Raw genomic sequence first — 21232 nt, 5'->3', positions numbered from 1 at the left:
ATTTCACTGTACGTTCAAATTTCAATGTAGATTTATCATCAAGGTACGTACCTGTCACCATGCACTACCCTGAGGTTCATTTTCTTGCAGGTGTTCACAGTAGAACAAAGTAATACAATAGAATCAATGAAAAACTACAAATATTCTTAAACAACCAATGTGCAAAAGAGACAAATTGTACAAATACAAAAAAATAATTAAAGATGGTATGTTTTGATGTAAATGTGATAAATAATATAAATCTGAACAGAAGTGAAGGGACAAAGACTAATTAAGGGTTACAGCTGCATCAGAATAATTTCCTTTCCAGATCAGTCTACATGACTTAAGCACAAGTGTTAGCCCTGAATGATTTTCTGTGCAACTTTGCAGGATAGGTTTCAAAGATTCAAAATACATTTATCAACAATATATGTATATAGAATATAACTCTGAGATGCGTCCTCCAGCAGGCAGCCGTGAAATAAACTAAAACTTTTATTACTGCCTGTCAACCAGTGTCACTGTCTGCAATACCACTTATGTAAGGCTGTATCTGGATTTGAAATCTTAAAATGCTTGCTTTTAGGGTCTTAGATTTTAGTTTTCTAAAAGTTTTTCACATATGGTACTGGAATTTCTTTTGTGAATTATGGGGTTGCAAAATGTGTTTTCATTGATTGCAACAAAAGAGAGAGGACTGATTTTGCTACGGTTAGATTTTCATTGCATGAGGGGGAACTTGACAAAACAGTTAAAGCTACTAAGTGATTCTGTATAAGCTTAAGTGATGTTCAGAGATGGCCATAAGGTATAAGAGTGTAAGACACAGGAACAGAATTAGGCCATTCAGATTGTGTGGTGAACTACATATACCTGTCTGGACACGCCCCCCCCCCCCCCCCCCCCGACTGCTCCTGTGGCTCCTCCCACAGACCCCGGTATAAAGGCGATTGGAGGCACTGCTCCCCCCTCAGTCTCCAGGATGTTGTGTGATGGTCGCTTGCTGCTTGTGCTTTCTTCCAGCCAATAAACCCGTACCTTAACCCACGTCTCAGAGTTATTGATGGTGCATCAGATTGTATACTGTGTACATTTTCTGCTGTGAAGTTGAGCCATTCAGACCATCGAGTCTGCTTCGCAATTTCATGATTGCTGATCCATTTCCCTCTCAGTCCCATTCTCCTGTCTTCTCTCTGTAACCTTTCAGCATCAACAGAAGGAACATTGTCTGCTGTCAGTGCTTCAGACATATAGTTTCTATTATGATCCAAGTATCTCAGACTTGCAAACTTAGCATAGCAGGAGGCCTTTTAAGTTATCGTGACACTGTATCTTTGCAGAACAATACAAACCTAGTCCCACTAACTGGCTTTTATTGATAGTTGATATTCCCTTAGCTTCAAATATCTATTTACTATCCTCATAAAAGTTTTCATGACTGAGCGCTCTCTCTGTGTAAAGATACTTTGCCCCTTTTGTTTTTACTTCTTTTCATTTAAAACTTTAATAGCATTCTCCTTGTCACTGGCTCCTTAAATATAACATAGAACGTTACTACACAATGCAGATCCTTTAGCCCAAACCATTCTGCTGACCTTTTAACTTGCCTTAATATCAATCTCACCCTTCTCTCCTGCATATCCCTCCATTTTTGTGTCATGGAGTCATAGAAAAGTACAGCACCGAAGCAGGCCATTCAGTGCATCTAGTCCATGCTGAAACTATTTAAGCTGCCTACTCCCATCTACCTGCACCGGAACCATATCCCTACCTGTGGTGAACTACATATACCTGTCTGGACACGCCCACCCCGCTGACTGCTCCTGTGGCTCCTCCCACTGACCGTGGCTCCTCCCACAGACCCTGGTATAAAGGCGATTGAGGCCTGAGACCTGCCCTCAGTCTCCAGGATGTAGCATGGTGGTCAATTGCTGCTTGTTCTTTCTTCCAGTCAATAAAAGCCGATATCTCGCCTCACGTCTCAGAGACTTATTGGTGGTGCATCACTACCATCCATGTACCTAACCAATCTTCGCTTAAACATTACAATTAAGCTCACATTCACCACTTGTGCTGGCAACTTGTTCCACACTCTCATGACCCTCTGAGTGAAGAAGTTTCCTGTCATATTTGTTTTATGCTTTTCACCTTTCACCCTTAACCCATGACCTGCAGTTGTAATCCCACCCAACCTCAGTAGAAAAAAAGCCTGCTTGCAATTACCCTATCTATACTCCTCATAATTTTGTGTGCCTCTATTAAATCTCTTCTCAATCTTCTACATTCTAAGGAATAAAGTCCTAAATTATTCAATCTTTCTATATAACCCAGGTCCTCCAGTCCTGGCAACATCCTTGTAAATTTTCTCATTTTAGAGGCCACTAACATATCTGCCTTTCCTACCAACCCTGGCAGGGCATTCCACACACCTGCCCCTCGAAGTTCAAAATACATTTATTATTGAAATGTGTATACCCTATACAATCTTGTGATTCATCTCCTTACAGGCAGCCACAAAACAAGAAACCCAAGAGAACCCATAAAAAAAAAAGGAAGACTGACAAACACCCATTGGGGGGGGGGGGGGGGGAGGGGTTAGGAGAGAGAGAGAGAAAAGAAACTGTGCAGACAATAAAAGTAAGCAAATAGCATTTAAAATGAAAGAAATCCTGCAGACTTGAAGCTCAGAACAGGGCCACAGCCTCCGTGTGGTGAACTAGATATACCTGTCTGGACTGCTCCTGTGGCTCCTCCCACAGACCCCTGCTGACTGCTCCTGTGGCTCCTCCCACAGACCCCTGTATAAAGGCGATTGAGGCCTGAGCCCAGCCTCATTCTCCAGGATGTAGTGTTGTTCATTCTTCCAGTCAATAAAAGCCAATATCTTGCTTCTTACGTCTCAGAGTGAGTTATTGATGGTGCATCACTCAGTGCAGCAAAGAATGGAGTAAATGTCGTGCAGCAGCAATCAGAACTGGCCCGACTCTCGCCTCTGGTCCCAACTCTCTGCCTTTACAATCCTTCTGGCCCAGTGTTTAAATCATCTGAACGTTGGGTCATTCCTTGCTCTAGGACTCAGTCCCTGTCGCTTTGATACGCTCTGGGCCCGGACTTCACCACCACGTTTTGGGCCGTACCTGACCTTTCCAAATTGGCCCAGCACTTAGATTGATCAAACCTTGCTCTCAGTTTAGGCGGACGGGCCCTGATCCGCCTCTCCTTCACTCCGATCTGCCCGCACTGACTTTGCCTTGAATATGCCCCGCCCTCACCTCTCTGTGTATACAAAAAATCCCTCTTACGTCACTCCTATACCTTCCAACGATCATCTTAAAATTATGCTCCCTTATGTTAGCCATTTCTGTCTTGGGAAAAAGTCTGGCTCTCTACTCAATATTGGCCTCTTATCCTTGATAACAATTCTTGACTATGCAACCTAATAAAAGTCCGTGTGATTTTAAATAGAATTTATTTAATCTCCTTTCAAATGCATGGAAATTATCCCAGTAACTAATGTTTTTACTGTTTACACTGTTTCCTGGTGTCATCCAAGTGGATATATGGTGTCTATAACATCACTTGTATTATGGGATGCCCAAGCCATTACTTAATACTTCTGTGTTGACAATCTTAAAAACTCGTTATGGGTTTGTTATTGGAAGTGACTGCGGGTCCTCCTGTTTACATTGAATGTTGAAGTTTTCACCTGAAGATTAATTGACTTAGTTTGTGGATTATTGTGACAAGTACAGAATTCGGTATATTATTGAGACCACAGTCTTCCTCTTCACTGGACACGTGCATTCGAGTAACCCACCAACTGGATTTAGTAGGCATAAAATGTTTTATTCCGTAAGATTAACCAGCTTGTTAGCTTCATGGCTACTTTTGCAGTTAAATAGCAACATTTTAATTCCAGACTTTTGAAAAAAAAATCTAAATACAAATTCTCAAATGACTGTAGTTAGTTTTGAACATGGATTAATGAACACTGAGCTGAACCGAATATGCCTGGACTCTTTCAGTTTTGAGTTTTGTATCATGTGCTTTTTGCCCGGTTTTTTTTATTGCCATTTGCCTGATTTGATTTTTTTTTTTGCCCGTGGGGGCAGGGAGAGATGGGGCTGATGCTTTTCTTTAAATGGCTTCCATGGTTTTCTTTGTTTCGTGGCTGCCTGTGGGAAAGAGAAATCTCAAGGTTGTATACTGTATACATAATTTGATAACTGTACTTGGATCTTTGATCTTCAACATTATAATAACACACCTTTGGATTTCAGAGCAAACCACTTTGCTATTCTACCCCTGCAACTGCAGTGTTTTTTTTTCTCCTCTGCTTCTAAAAGTCTTAGTTATTGTGTAATACATTACAGAAACAGGCCATTTGGCCCAACTCATTTATGCTGACCGCTGTTCCCCATTTGCTTACGTTTGTCCCATATCCCTCTTAACCGGGAGTTCCCAGACTTTTTTCTTTGCCATGGACCCTTACCTTTAACCTAGAAGATTGTGGACCCCAGGGTGGGAACCCCTGCTCTAAACCTTGCCTGTCTATATGCTTACCAAAATGTTGTGAAGTACACTACAGAATTCAAGACAAAGATCAGATAACTAATTAGATTAGTAATAGTTTTATTTTATTTAGTATTAGCTACACACAGTTAAAGGTTTCTGTGTACTTAGTGGTCACTTTAGTAGTGTACAGTACAGTAGTAGGTACAGTACCTAATAAAGCGGAACTCGGTATGGACTTCTGCTGCTGTAGCCCACCAAATTCAAGGTTCGACAAGTTGTTTGTTCAGAGATGCTCTTCTGCACACCACTGTTGTAAAGCAGATATCTGAGTTACTGTCACCTTCCTGTCAGCTTAGAGTCATAGAATCATAAAAAAGTACAGCATAGAAACAGGCCCTTTGGTCCATCTAGTCCATGCCGAATCATTTAAACTCTCTACTCCCATCGACTTGTACCTTGAACCAGTCTGGCCATTCTCCTCTGACTTCTCTCATTAAAAAGATATTTTTTGTCCACAGAACTGCCATTCACAGGATGTTTTATTTTGTTTTTCACACCATTCTCTGTAAATTGCTTGAAAATCACAGGAGATCAATAGCTTCTGAGATATTCAAACCACTGCTTTTTAATTTCCATTTTTGCACTACTGATTTAATTTAACTATTATATTATAAGTAGAGCAAAAACGGAAATAAAAAAGTAGCGAGGCTAATGGGTTAATGTCCATTCAGAAATATATGTATTTAGTGTAATTCGGTTTTTCATATATTATCATGTATTGCAATGCACTGTTGCCATAGCCACATAACAACAAATTTCAAGATATTTGCCCCTGATATTAAATCTGATTCTGATTAACGAGCATGTGGACAGGTATACCTAATAAAGTGGCTACTGTGTGTAGATGATATCCAGGATGTTGGAATTTATGTTTATTGAATTGCTTTCATTATTCTGGCTGGTGATAAAACTGTGCCAGTTCATCATCACTTTCCTTGAGGCAACTTTCCAAACAAAACAAGAAACTGACAGGCCATTAGTTTAAGACAGTCGCCTAATGTAAACAGTATAAAGATTTTGGTGCTCCAGATGCGTCTGGATCTCCAGTGGTGAGACCCCTCATAAATTTGGGGACTGCTTCGTCGAGCTCCTCCGCTCCATCTGCCAAAAGTGGAACTTCCCGGTGGCCAAACATTTTAATTCTGATTCCCATTCCTGTTTCATCTTGTCCCAAGATGAGACCACCCTCAGGGTGGAGGAGCAACACCTTATATTTTGTCTGAGTAGCCCCCCCACCTGATGGCATGAATATTGATTTCTCCTTCTGGTAAACATTTTTCCTCCCCATCCCCTCTTCTATTCCCCACTCTGGCCTTTACCTCTTTTCACCTCTTTTCACCTACCTATCACCTCCTCTAGGTCTTCTCCTTCTTCCCTTTCTCCCATAGTTCACTCCCCTCTCCAATCAGATTCCTTCTTCTTCAGCCCTTCACCTTTGGCACCCACCAGGCTTCATCTATCACCTTCTAGCCAGCCTCCATTCCAACTGCCCACCTCTTTACTCTTGTCTCCCCCCCCCCTTCCTTTTCAGTCCTGAAAGAGAGTATTGACCTGAAGTATTGACTGTTTATTCATTTCCATGGATGTTGTCAGACCTGCTGAGTTCCTCCAGCATTTTGTGTGTGGTGCTTTCGAGACTTCCTCATGTTTAATATAAAGGTTTGTACAGGAAGTCAATGGGGAGCCTAGCATTCCACAAGACAAAATGGTTTATTTCTGAATGCAAGATGCATCTGGATGTCAAGATAGGACAAAGCCAGCATAGTTTCTTTAAGGGAAAATCTCATGCCCGAGTAACCTGTTGGAATTCTTTGAGGAGATTACAAGTAGGGTGGATAAAGGGGATGCAATAGATGTTGTATTTTTGGATTTCAGAAAGCTTTTGGCAAGGTGCCATGCGTGAAGCTGCTTATCAGGTTAAGAGCCCATGGTATTACAGGAAAGTTACTCGCATTGTTAGAGCATTGGCTGATTGGTAGGAGGCAGTGAGTGGGAATAAAAGGATCTTTTACTGGTTGACTGCCAGTGACTAGTGGTGTTCTGCAGGGGTGGTTGTTGTGGCTGCTTTTTATGCTGTATATCAATGATTTAGAAGATAGAATAGATGCTTTTGTTGCCAAATTTTCAGATGATATGAAGATTGGTGGAGGGGCAGGTAGCGTTGAAGAAACAAGAAGGCTGAAGAGGGACTTAGACAGATTAGGAGAATGGGCAAGAAAGTGGCAAATGAAATGCGGTGTTGGAAGATGCACAGTCATGCACTTTGGTAGAAGAAGTAAATGTACAGACTATTTTATAAACGGGGAGAAAATCCAAAAATCTGAGATGCAAGGGGACTTGGGAGTCCTTGTGCAGAACACCCTAAAGGTTGAGTTGGTGGTGAGGAAGGCAAATGCAATGTTCGTATTCATTTCAAGAGGTCTAGAATATAAGAGCAGGGATGTGTTGCTGAGGGTTTATAAAGGCACTGGTGAGGCCTCACCTTGAATATTGAGAACAGTTTTGAGCTCCTTATCTGAGAAAAGATGTGCTGGTACTGAAGAGGGTTCAGAGGAGGTTCACAAGGATGATTCCAGGAATGAAAGGGTTATCATATTAGGAACATTTGATAGCTCTGGGCCCGTACCTGCTCGAATTTAGAAGGATGAGGGAGGATCTCATTGAAACCTTTCAAATGTTGAAAGACCTAGACAGAGGAGATGTGGAAAGGATGTCTCCCATGGTAGGGAGTCTAGGACAAGAGATCACAGCCTCAAAATAGAGGGTCATCCATTTAAAACAGAGATGCAGAGAAATTTCTTAAGCCAGAGGATGGTGAATTTGTGGAATTTATTACCACAGTCAGCTGTGGTGGCCAGGTCATTGGGTATATTTAAGGCGGAGAGTGATAGGTTCTTGATTGGCCACGACATGAAATTTGTCGGGGAGAAGGCCAGGGAGTGGGGCCAAGGAGAGGATTAAAAATTCGTTCGGCCATGATTGAATGGTGGAACGAACTTGATGGGGCAAGTGGCCTTATTCTGCTCTTATGTGTTAATTGTCTTATGATCATGGCTACTTTGAGGTTTTTAAAAATACATGTGAGTAAGTTTCGCAGTAATGAGAATAATAACATCAGAACCCAAGCTGCAAATTTCTAATAAATCTACTGCCTCCATTTGGCTTTATTGTCCATTCACCATCTGTAGGAACGCGAGGGTCCAATACCAAGAGTAGAACATGTTGTGTTGATTGTAGAAGGGTAATTGTTGCTTTAAGACGACTGCCTCTTGAAGTCTAATGTTGAGACGCTGACTGTTCTCTGGATTGTTTGAAAAAAGCTTTCAGTGATAGACTATGGGAAACCTTGAATCAAACAATCAGAATTAGGGTTCCGGCACTGACATATGTTGTGAAATTTGTTGTTTTGTGACAGCAGTAGAGTGCAAGACAAAAAAAAAATTACTGTAGCAATAGCAGGGTTGTGTTCATGGACCGTTCAGAAATCTGATGGTGCAGAGCAAGAGGTTGTTCTTAAAACAATGAATGTGGGTCTTCAGGCTCCTGTACCTCCTCCCTGATTGTCGTAACACTCAGAGGGCATGTTCTGGATGGCCAGGCTCGCTTACTGAGGCACTGCCTCTTGAAGATTTCCTTGATAGTGAGAGAGGTTGTGCCCATGATGGAACTGGCTTGCGATCCTGTACATTTGAGGCTCCACACCAGGCTGAAATGCAACCAGGCAGAATACTGTCTAACGTACTTCTGTAGAGTTTGTTCAGGACTTCAAAATGGTCAGACAGGGAACCTAGAGTCACTTCAGAATGCTAAAGATAAGTAGGCAGGTTAGTTGAAGACCTGTAGGAAGAGTCTTAAGAGTTTTACCTCCAAAAGGAACTGACAGCAGAGTACAGACATGAATGAGGAGACATTCTTCTGAAGTTATGCCTCTGCCTGACTGCCTTTTCTTCCATCACACAATCAATAACAGAAGAGACTTTACTTGTCAAGTGCTTGCAGAGTTGAGTCTCCCTGAAGAATAGCTAATCTCCAGTTGTAGTGTTTAGTTTTGGCCAGAATGCATTGATGTGATACATAGTCAGCTGGTGCTGAAGCTTATGTGTATAAATGAAAGAAGCATGTGATTTTACACTTTAAAATGCATCAAGGAGTACAAATAACATTTCCTTTCTTCGACAGAATTATGGTTTAAAATATTGGGCGATTTACCACTTAACATTTTTAATAAACAATCAACTTCACGAATGGTAAATAGTAACCCCTTTTACTCACCCGCCTGCTGGGGAGGTGAAGATCCTTAAATGGGTTGACCATTCCAACCTAACCAATAGGATGCCGAGTCCCATCATCAAGCCCCACCTGCCCGTGTTTAACTGGGCTTGGATGCAGACGCTCGTTCTTGCTGATGCTCACAACCAAGTATCCAGTGGTGCGAATTAATGAGGGCACATGTCAGTAAGTATCAGCTGGTTGTATGGTTCCGCTCAATTAGCAGAGCTTCCTGACCACCTTTGACAAGAGGCAGAACTGAGCATTATGTTACAGACCTTGAAGCTTTAATACGGTTTGTAAATATCCCCGATATTGATAGATAGAAATAAAAAATATTGAGGTAGTGTTCATGGGTTCAATGTCCGTTCAGAAATCAGGTAGCAGAGGGGAAGAAGCTTTTCCTGAATTATTGAGTGTGTGCCTTCAGGCTTTTGTACCTCTGAATGCCTGATTGAAAAGTATATAAAGGCCAAGCATTGGGAGGACACACCACAATCAACAGTGCACCAACGATCTTTCCTTGCATGGTGGCAAAACGTTTACAAGTAAATTGCCAAAATCGGAGAGCAACTCAACCCAACCATTATTAAGGATCCCCATTATCTGGGACATACCCTTTCCTTATTACTGCCATCAGGGAGGAGGTACAGGAGCCTGAAGACCCACATTCAATGATGCAGAAGCAGTTTTTTCTTCTCTGGACACAGCTTCTGAATGGCCCATGAACTCATGGCCACTATGCCATTGTTGCTTTTATCTTACGCTATTTATTTATTTTTTAATTTATTTTATCTTTGCAATGTACTGATGTCACAAAGCAACAAGTTTCAGTGATAATGAATCTGATTCTGATCAGATCTCTTGCACCTTGTAACTATGCCATGTTCCCTTTGTAAAATAATTAACTGATTTCAGTAAATCTCATCCATAAGGAAAGCAGGTAAATTTAGTTTGGGATTCTGTTGTTTTTTAACGGGCTGGGTTACTCTTGGCCGAGCTCACTGACTTCTCTTTGAAATCCCTGCAGCCATTTTCGCTCTGCTTGCCTAGCTGAGCTCAGGACAGACCCCGTGAAATAGAATCATTTGCAAGTGATGCCTGAGCCTCAGGATGTGGAACTTAAGGCTCATCCTCAGCACCAACCTTTAGAGAGCTTATGCTCTCAAAGACCCTCTCAATTGATTCTAAATGTCTCTGACAATTACAGGCATTAAAAAACAGTTCAATTGAATTATTAAAAGGTGACTAAGCCAAAATTTAAGAATAATTGAAGACACATTTAATTGGTGTCAATTATCAAAATTAATTAGAGTGCCATTATTTCTGCGCTAAAGTGGGATTTGGGATGGTGATGAATATTGATGGCTCGGGTTGAGGTGTTTGATGTTGTGGTGTTTGCTGAGCTTGGCAATTAGCTTGCAGGTGTTTCATCACCAGTCGAAGTGACATCCTCAGTGTACATTTGTTTGTGTTCCTCTCTGGGAGGGTTCATGTTTATATAGGCCCTTGTACACTTGCCTTGATCCTGATTGGCTAACCCTTCAGTTAACCTTTGACTTTTATTGGCTTGCATTTCCTTGGCTCTTCGGGGTTCATAGATGGTGCCTATTTGATACGTTTGTTTATGGAGTTATCAGAAGAGAATTGCGCTTCTAAAAATTCTTGTGCCTGCCTTGTGTTTGCCTGCGCCAGAACCTCCATAACGTCCCAGTTAAAGTGGAGTCCTTCTTGGTCTTTGCATACTCAGATCAGTGACAGTGGATCATATCTCTGTACTGCCAGTTTGAGTTCCCGTAAGAGAGTTGAGAGTTTACGTCCTGTCTCGCCGATGTAGTTCTGGTTGTAGTCTCCACAGATGATCTTGTACACCACATTGCTTTTGTCAGTTGTCTTTACTGGTACCTTGGTTCTCGAGGCAAGCTTCCTTTAAGTTGCCTTTGTTAAAATTAGAGTCATTGAGTAAAACAGCACAGAAACAGGCCCTTCGGCCCAACTTGTGCGTGCCAGCCCAGGTGTCACCTAAGAAATAAATGAGAATATTTGCCTGAAATATTTCTCCCTACAGTGCTAGTGAAATTAATATTCTAATACAATTTCATAAAATATTTTAGTATGTGTCCATTATAATATCACAGTGTACCATAATGAACTTGTGTGATGATTAACTATCACGATATGATTATATAGTAATTCCCTTGGTATATGAAGAAAGATGCAATGGTCCTGTCATGGGATATTTTCTCCCACCAGTTCTCCAGGATACACTTTACAGAGCAGCAGAAAAGTTGAGTAGTTTAAGATTAAATTAATTACATTTTCAATGCAACAATAAACAAAAACTGGTTAAATTAGGATCTTGTTCTTACATAACTTGGTCTCTGATCATTATGTCACTAGTCATCTACATGCCTCTTTTAATTCAAATCATCTGACATTTTTAATGTGTTTACCATTATGGTAACTAGTAGATTCCCATTTTGATACATGGATTAAATAAATGAAACTTCATTTTGATCAAAAAGCAACATTGAATATTAAGTAAATGCTGGAGGATCTGCAGTTAGTGGAATTCCTGAGCAACATGCACAAAATGCTGGAGGAACTCAGCAAGTTAGGCAACATCTATGGAGAGAATGAATTGGTGACGTTTCAGGCTGAGAACCTCAGCCCAAAACATTGACTGTTCATTCCTCTCCGTGGAGGCTGCCTGACCTGTTGAGTTCAAAGGATTCAAAGGACAGGTATTATCAAAGTATGCATAAATTATACAAATTATACAACCTACTGCTTACAAGCAGCCACAAAGCAACAAACCTGAAAGAACTAAATTTAAAAAGAAGACCAGCGTCCAATGCACAGAGAAAGAGGAAAAGGAAACCCAAATTGTTCAAACAATGAAAGCAAGCAACAGCATTCCGAACCGAATTGAGTTCACAGATCTGAATCCTGGAGCAGCTGGAGTAGGCCCACAGCCTCGGTCTCAGTTCATCATATAATGAGGCAAATTGAGTTCCTTGAACGTTGAGTAAACTGTTTCCATTTTGTCAAGGGATAGATGGTTTGATTTCATTCTCTATCTCTGATAAAACTAAAATGGACAGCATTATTTCTCACTGTCCCTAGATCTAATTCCATAATGTTCAAATCTGTATCTGGGTTGTATACCTTTCCATCCTAATGTCAATTCTTACTGTTAACAATTATGAGTCATTCTTGCAAATGCTAGACGTCTGCACTTTTATTAATTTACTTTGCTTTCCGGCAGGCTATTCCCAAAGATCCGAGTGTCCAGGATGGTTATGTTCTGCTGCTTGTTCTGGTCTCCGTCTTCATTGGTGGGACCTTAGTCCTTCTCTCCGGCATCCTGATTATCTGCAGGAGATGCTGTGAAACTGATCGGAGATATTCAAGGTAAGACATACTTTGAATGTCTCAGTGAGATTCCATTTACTTATCGAAGTTGTAAGACTTCAGTTGTATATTTTCGTAATGGTTATGTCTTCAGGAAGTTCAGCAGATGAAATTATGATGCACATACCTGATTAGTATCAGTGTGTGGTATTAAGTGTGTATCACCTACTGGTCTACTCATGGGCTTCTCTGAAGATTGCCACTTTGTCGTGGTAAAGAGGCTTGAGATCCCAAGAGTGATGCCATCTGGAGCTTAGTTCCTTGTAGAGTCACTCAAGGCGGGAAGATCGAGGGGGAGGTTCCAGACAAACAGCGATCAAACCAACACTTCAGCAGTGGAGCTGGCAGAAGGTGATGGCACATCACCATGGCAGTGAAGGTGGAAGAGGGCTGCGGCAGTGAAGGGTCACCAGTCGTCTTGCATTCCATGCCACTGGACCCTGACCCCAATCTCTCATGGACCATGTGGTGGCTGCCTGTGCATCACCCTCTCCATGTTAAACAAAATCATGTACAGGAGTTCTCCATTAAGGGAACAACGCCTTGAGAGAACATCATACTTGATTTGTGTGATCGCATTATTACCACTCACAGGATTTCAGGCAAAGTCTTTCCACTTGCAGAAAATAATACTCTGATTACAAGCTATCTGGATGATTCAGATGCAAAGGCCTTGTTTGTATTCTGTGTAATTGAGGCAAAGTTAGAGCCACGGGGTAAAAAAGCAAGGAAACAGGCTCTTCAGCCCAACTCACCCTTGCCAGCCCAGAATTAAATGAAAAATTATTTATTATTTTGAGATAAGCTCTTCAAGCCGTACTGCCCAACAAACCCCAATTTAACCCTGTCCTGATCATGGGGCAATTTACAATGATCTATTAGCTGGTACGCCTTTGGACTGTGGGAGGAAACCGGAACACCTGCAGAAAATCCATGAATTCTACTGTGAGGACGTACAGACTCCTTACGGAGGATGCCAGGATTGAACTCCAAACTCCGATGTCCAGAGCTGCAATAATGTTGTGCTAACCTCTACACTGCCATGGTGCCTGTTCTTATGTAGTGATATTGTATAGTAGATTCTTCTTTTACGTAATTGTTCGAATTGGGTTGTGTTGGGGTGCAGCACTGTACTGAGCTTATAACCTGAACCAGCAGTTGTGGCGCAGTCTCCTTGCACTGTTAGTGGAAGGACCTGTGGGCTGGCAGTAGGAATCCAAATGAATCTTTGCAGTAGAAGTTTGCTTCCAAGTGGAAGCAAGTCCGCTGCACCAAGCTGTCCGTAATTCAGCATTAGCTTTGCTGTTGTTGTTCGGTGAGTATTATAGACGAGCTACGTTGGTGCCAGAATGCATGGCAACACTCACAGGCTGCCTCCAGCCCGTCTTGGCAGCCACGGTAGTGTAGCGGTTAGCGCGACGCTATTGAAACTTGGTGTTGGAGTTCAGAGTTTAATCCTGGTGTCCTCTGTAACAAGTCTGTACTTTCTCTCTGTGGAATGCGTGAGTTTTCTCCAGGTGCTCCAGTTTCCTCTCTCAGTCCAAAGATGTACTGGTTAGTCGGTTAATTGATCTTTGTAAGTTGTCCCATGATTAGGTTGGGGTAAAATCGGGGGTTATTAAGGGTTGCTGGGCTGTGTGGCTCGATTGGCTGGAGGGGCCTATTCCATGCTGTATCTGTAAATAAAACAAAATCTTTAGGTTGTGTTGGTTATTGACTATTGAAGCCGCATGCTGCATGTAAAAATGGGAATTAAAAAAAAATTAAATATCTGTTTTGCACATTCTGGAGCAGCACCACAATCTCACTATCTTGAGCAATGACAATAAAGTCCGATTCTATTCTGTTCAATGTACATGTGATAAATAAATGAATCTGAATATGAGCAGCCGTGCTGATAGATGTGGACGTGTGACTTTCCGTGGGGAGAGCACTGTAGCCCATATTGTGTCATAACTCAGAAGATGGAGAATTATTATTGCTTCTGCTCACCCCAAAAGTAGTTCAAGTAGTGGAGTACGTTGCACTGCAGTCGGTTATGAAGTGGTTGATAAACAGGGAAAGGAAAATACAGAGCATATTTCCACAAAATGTAAGCACGTGGCAGGAGCTGCTACCGGTTATTTGGATGAGGGAGTAACATTGGAGAGGATACAAGTGGTTGCTCTCTGCTCTTCAAAGAGTGAAATAGAATCTGTTGCATCCATCTGAATAACAACTGCCCTCCTTCAGCACTGGGTGTTCAGAACGCTAGCTTAGATTGCATGCTGAAGTCTATAGGGAGGGCTTGGCCCTCACAACGGTCAGGCTGTACAGCACAGAAACAGGCTCCAGCCGTCCAATTAGTTCAGTCTGATGAAAATTCTCACCTAAGCAGGTCCCATTTGCCCACGTTTGACCCGTGTATCTCTAACCTCTGCAATTCATGTTTTCAGTAGTATTTATTTATTCTTGTTATTTATTTATTCATTCACTGTATTTGCTCAGTTTGCCTGTTGTTGTTTGTGTGTAGATTTTCATTCTGTTGTATTATTTTTGTTCTGTGAATGCCTGCAAGAAAATGAATCCCATAAGATTATAAGACTTATGTCTTATAGACTCCAAAAACTAATCAAAAGAAAAACAAAGGAGCCCAGGGACATGTTTTGTCTATCTTGTTCTTACTTTAATGAGGCACTCACATATGATGTGGTGGCATAATGACGTATACCATTCACTTACTTTTACATGTAACCTGTAATGACTTGTCTAAATAACAAAGGATGTTTGATCAAGCAATATTTCTGCAGCATTACTCATGTATTATTGAAATATTAAATACACAACAACACAGGAGCAGAATTAGGCCATTCAGCCTATTTTTATTTATTTATTGAGATACATACCATCCAGCAATCCCCAATTTAATCCCAGCCTAATCACAGAACAATTTGTAATGATCAATTAACCTACCAACCAGTACATCTTTGGACTGTGAGAGGAAACCAGAGCACTGGTGTAAACACACACAGTCACGGGGAGAACATACAAAGTCCTTACAGGCATCGGTGGCATATATGGTTACATATGCATACTTGGTTAATAAAATTTACTTTGAACTTGAATTTCATCCATGTAGCAGCCCAAGTACCTTTTTAAACATTGTTGATGTATCTGCCTCAACCACTTCCTGTGGCAGCTCACTCCATATACTGACCACCCTCTGGGTGAAGACATTGCCCCCTCAGGTTGCTATTCATTCTCTCCCCTCTCATCTTAAGCCTCCGCAATAGTTCTTGATGCTGCGATCCTGGGGGGAAAAGCTGTGTAGATTCATTCTGTCTATACCACTTGTGATTTTACACACCTGTGTAAAATACCCCATCATTCCATCTAATGAAAACATGTACCAGCCTGTTCAACCTCTCTCCGTAACTCCATCCATCAAGTCGTGGCCACATCCTCATAAATCTCCTCTGTACTCTTTCCAGCTTAATGGTGTTTTTTATATAGAGGGGTGTCCAAAACCAATCTCAATATTCCAAATGCAGCCTCGCTAATGTATATACACACAGTGTCCTGACTGAAGAAAGCCAGCATGCCAGAAGTCACCTTCTCTATCCTGCCTATCGGTGATAGCACTGTCAGAGAACCATGTGCTTGTACTCCATGGTTCCTCTGTTCTACAACATTCTGTAAGGACCTACTATTCACTGTGAAAGTCCTGCCTTCATATATCTTCCCAAAATTCAAAACCTTGCACTTATCTGGATTAAATCTTCAGTGAGACAGTAACTGAGCTAAGCTGGAATGATGTAAATAACAAGAGAAATTTCATGGATATGGATTTAATGATAAATAGCACATATATGTGCACCATAAGGAAACAGATACACACTCAGTGGCCACTTTATTAGTACAACCATCGAGCTGCTCGTTAATGCAAATATCTAATCAGCCAATCATTTAGCACCAACTCAATGCATAAAAACATGTAGACATGGTCAAGAAATTCAATTGCTGTTCAGGCCAAATATGAGAATGGGGATGAAATGTGATCTACAAGGGACTTTGATTATGGAATGATTGTTGGTGGCAGATGGGGTGGTTTGAGTATCTCAGAAACTGCTGATCTCCTGGGATTTTTGCCCACAACAGTCTCTAGAGTTTACAGAAAATGGTGTGAAAAGACAAAAAAAAACATCCAATAAGTGGCAGTTCTGTGAGCAAAAACATCTTGTTCATGAGAGAGGTCAGAGGGAATGGCCAGACTGGTTCAAGCTGACGGGAAGGTGACAGCAACTCATGTAACCATGCATTACAACAGTGGTGTGCAGACAAGCATCTCTGAATGCACAACAGGTTGAACATTGAAGTGGATGGCCTATAGCAGCAGAAGACCACAAACATACACCCAGTGGCCACTACGTTCGGTAGCAACAGAGTGTATATTGAGTTCTTGTCATGTCTATGAACCTTTCCGTTCTTTAATACCTTTTACTTGTGTAATTCCCTGGTTACGATTTTTACTGCCAATGCTGTAAGGTATTTGATTTAGTAGCTTGTAGAAGCAGCGTGTCCTGCTGCTAGCATGTCTGGGTTTTCGGCTAAAGATACAGGGCTATGATGTTCAACTTAGGAGTGTTGTGTCAGCCAGTTAGGATGGTGGAATTGGGAGAAGGTTCTAGAAAAAGCTGGACTAATAGAAAACCTACAGCATAATACAGGCCCTTAGGCCCATAATACTGTGCCGAACATATACTTAATTGGATCACATGCCTCCTTACATTCTCATTAAGCCTTGCATGGGGTACCTTATCAAATCCCTTGCTCAAATCCATATACACTACATCTACTGCTCTACCTTCATCAAAGTGTTTAGTCACTTCTAGAGATTTGTGACTAACACTGGTGGACTTTGTGGGTTTTTTTGTGCGGAGCTGTGGAGAGGGCAGGAGGAAAGGTGGCTGAGGACATTGGGGGAAGCATCCTGCTGCACAGGTGCCTTGTGCAGATGAATGGCTCCGAGGGGGAAGGGCCAATGCTCCTGAGAGAAAGAGCCTGCTTGTTTGAGATTGATGTTCGGCGAAGTTCGGAATGTGGTATGTGCTTTCACACAGACTGTGGGTCCAGCGCGTGAGGAAAACGACAACTTCAAGATGAGCTTCAACGGTTGGGCCATTCTTTTGTCTTCCCTTTTCCGTAGTGACTGTTCGATAAAGCTGACATTTGTAAATATACTTCCTATATAATTTCATGCAGCATTAGATTTGTTATTTCTTGCCAACTGACAGTTGTGTTTGGGCAGTATTTATGCAGTGTTTGCTCAAATCGAGGTTTCTTTAATTGGAACATCACAGCGTTCTCGTTTGGTTGAATGCCAAATCACACCGGCCTTAGACGCCTATTGTTTATGAAAGGTAGCCTTCTCACCGCTGAACCCCGTGGCTGTTAGCAAGGTCAGCTGATTTTCAATACGAGCCCAGTGAGGGGGCTGCGCTTGCTATGTTCTTGAAAAGCATTTTGGTGCATTTTTTTGGGTGCTACATCAATGAAAGTTACTTCTTTTCTCACTGAGACTGCCATCTCTCTGTGAGTGGCAAGTTTAACGCCGAAGCTGAAATGATTGAATAATTATTTTAACAGCGACAAAATATTTTGCTGAATTGGTCTTGAAAGCACCAAATGGATTGATTAAGAATTCAAGTTAAGATGTTGATTTGTTTGAATTGAGTTTCTCCATTAAGTAGTTTTTTAAAAAAAAAATCTTTGGATAGGTAGCTTCTTTGTTTTGTGGCTGCAGGAGGATGAATCTCAGAGTTATATTCTACATACCTACTTTGCTAATAAATGCACTTTGACTTCAGTTAACTTAGGACAAGCAAGCCATCTCTGTTTGTATCCCATGGCTAGGTTGGCTGTCAAATCCTTTATGGTCAAGAAAATCCATGACTCTCCAAATCATCAAGGATCTTCCCAATTTAAATCTTCACCACCAGAGGAAATGTTATTCATGTTTCCTTAAGCCACATGAGACCATTCAGCCCATCAAGACAATGCATGATGTCAGAGAAACTCCACCAATTCCTTGAAGATATGAATAAAATGATGGACAGAGCTCAGAAATCATGTTGTAACTCCTCCGAATGTATTCTTTCTTGGAATACAAATCCTTCCAAGAAATTAAAGAAATAAATGTTTAAAAAGAATAAATATTAACCCAGTTGATCTGGTCCAGCCACTTTTCATTCAAAAACCCAAATATTCATCAGATGGTTCCCTGTAAAACAGAGTTGTTAACTGTCCTTGATTTATAGCTGAATTGAAGTTTCCATATGCCTTAGATTTATATCGCAAGATTTTGGAAAGGATGGAAGAATTAATTTGAATTAGAGCTGGTGTATGGTTTGGGTGATTATTTCAATTAATCACAGTGAAAAAAGTATAGTGGGATAAATGTAAAACCTGCATCCATGCACTTCTTTAGTATGTTCAGTGTTTCCGTTAACAACCTAGCTAGTGGCAATAACAATCTGTCTTCGCCAAGATGATTTGATGGACCTTGGGGACACTTGGTCCTATCCCAGGAGGAGAATGTAAAATGAATTGGCTATTAAATGTACTCTATCATTATGTCTAATGGAAATCTACATTTTAGATGCACTTCCTAAATGATGGGTCTACGTGACATCATTGAATTAGAAGTAGTTGATAACCAATACTTATCACCAACTCTGTGTGTGTAGCACAGCTGCCTGTCAAAGAGTCAAGAGCTTCTGAACGGTTTAGTATTGGGTTAGCCATTTTCAGAATCAGAATTGGGGTTATTATCATTGATATATGTTGAAAAACTTGTTGTTTTGCAGCAGCAGGACTGTGAAATACATGCAATAAGCTGCAAATTATAGTAAGAAATCTCTTTCACACACACTCTCTCACACACACACACACACACACACACACACACACACACACACACACACACACACACACACACACACACACACACACACACACACACACACACACACACACACACACACACAATAAGAACACGCTGACAAGAGGTTCAGTTGTTGTTCAGACCAAACATCAGAAAGGAGAAAAAAAAAAGTGATTTAAGTGATGTTGACTGTGGAATGATTGTTGATGGCAGAGAGGGAAGTTTGAGTATCTCTGAACTGGGGTTTTCACAAACTAGAGCTTACAGAGATAAAGATAAAGAAGGAAAAACATCCAGTGAGTGGCATTCTGTGGGCAAAAACACCTTGTTAATGAGAGGAGTCAGAGGAGAATGGCCAGACTGGTTCAAGCTGACAGGTTGGCAACCATAATTCAAATAACCACTTGTTACAACGGAGGTGTGCAGAAGAGCATGTCTGATTGCAACACACTTCAAACCTGGAAGTGGACGAGCTGCAGCAGAAGACCATGAACATACACTCAATGGTCACTTTATTAGGTACAGGAGGTACCTAATAAACAAAAATAAGTTGTGAGTTCTTGTTCATGGGTCATGGTCATGGTCATGGTCCATTTATCTACAAAAAAACTTGTGTAGATAGTTCTGCTCTAATGTGTTTCCATAATGCCAGATGGTGGTAACGCGACTGATGGACTGGAGAACACTGTATTATGCTGGCCACATTGATTATAGCGTGATCACATTTGGGAAAACCTGTTTGCCTGTGCTTTGAAGGCAACTACAGCTGCTTCTGCTGTAACTCAACTTTGTACGACACAAGTTTTTTTTGGAATATAACTATGGTGTTGTAGCTTAACTATTTATATTCTGAAGTATGTTTATTCTGCTTGCTCAGACTAGACCACGTCTAGGTTTTACAATCTGTTTAATCTGAACTTCCAGTGCTATTCTTGCCTTATTTTTCCTCTCAGCCCTATTCTCCTGCTTTCTCCCCATAACCTTTGATGTCCTTACTAATCAAGAACCTATCAACCTGTGCTTTAAATATACCCAAGGACTTTGCCTCTACAACCACATAAAATCACCACCCTCTAGCTAAAGACATTCCTCCTCACCTCTGTTCTAAATGGACATACCGGTACTTCTATTCTAAGGCTTCACCCTCTGGTCCCAGACTCCCCCCCACTATAGAAACATCCTTTCTACATCCTCTCTATCCAACCTTTTCAATATACGATAGGTTTCAAGGAGATATTTCCCCCACCCCCATTCTTCTAAACTGTAGTGAGTACAGGTCCACAGCCATCAAATATTCCTCATAGAAACATAGAAACATAGAAAATAGGTGCAGGAGTAGGCCCTTCGGCCCTTCGAGCCTGCACCACCATTCACTGTGATCATGACTGATCATCCAACCCAGAACCCTGTACCTGCTTTCTCTCCATACCCCCTGATCCCTTTAGCCACAAGGGCCATATCTAACTTCCTCTTAAATATAGCCAATGAACCGGCCTCAACTGTTTTCTGTGGCAGAGAATTCCACAGATTCACCACTCTCTGTGTGAAGAAGTTTTTCCTCATCTCGGTCCTAAAAGGCTTCCCCTTTATCCTTAAACTGTGACCCCTCGTTCTGGACTTCCTGAACATCGGAAACAATCTTCCTGCATCTAGCCTGTCCAATCCCTTTAGAATTTTATACATTTCAATAAGATCCCCCCCCCCCCAGTCTTCTAAGTTCCAGGTATAAGCCTAGTCGATCCAGTCTTTCTTCATATGAAAGTCCTGCCATCCCAGGAATCAATCTGGTGAACCTTCTCTGTACTCCCTCTATGGCAAGAATGTCTTTCCTCAGATTAGGGGACCAAAACTGCACACAATATTCTAGGTGCGGTCTCACCAAGGCCTTGTACAACTGCAGTAGAACCTCCCTGCTCCTGTACTCAAATCCTTTTGCTATGAATGCCAACATACCATTTGCCTTTTTCACCGCCTGCTGTACCTGCATGCCTACCTTCAATGACTGGTGTACAATGACACCCAGGTCTCGTTGCATCTCCCCTTTTCCTAATTGGCCACTGTTCAGATAAT

General features: G+C 41.5%; 1 protein-coding gene across 8 annotated transcripts in view; it reads left to right on the top strand.

The window, feature by feature from the left end:
• The window catches only part of cbarpb (CACN subunit beta associated regulatory protein b), a 262852-nt gene that overhangs the window by 72406 nt on the left and 169214 nt on the right, over window positions 1–21232 (top strand). For all 8 annotated transcript variants that reach the window (XM_073068267.1, XM_073068259.1, XM_073068261.1 and 5 more), the window contains one exon: window positions 12095–12240. In XM_073068267.1, coding sequence (XP_072924368.1) covers window positions 12095–12240 — 146 coding nt within the window. The remainder of the gene's footprint in view (window positions 1–12094; window positions 12241–21232) is intronic.

This window comes from Hemitrygon akajei, chromosome 16 (assembly GCF_048418815.1).
Source record: "Hemitrygon akajei chromosome 16, sHemAka1.3, whole genome shotgun sequence".
NCBI lineage: Eukaryota > Metazoa > Chordata > Chondrichthyes > Myliobatiformes > Dasyatidae > Hemitrygon > Hemitrygon akajei.
The sequence above is the reverse complement of the archived record's forward strand: the minus strand, read 5'-3'. Positions and strand labels throughout refer to the sequence as shown.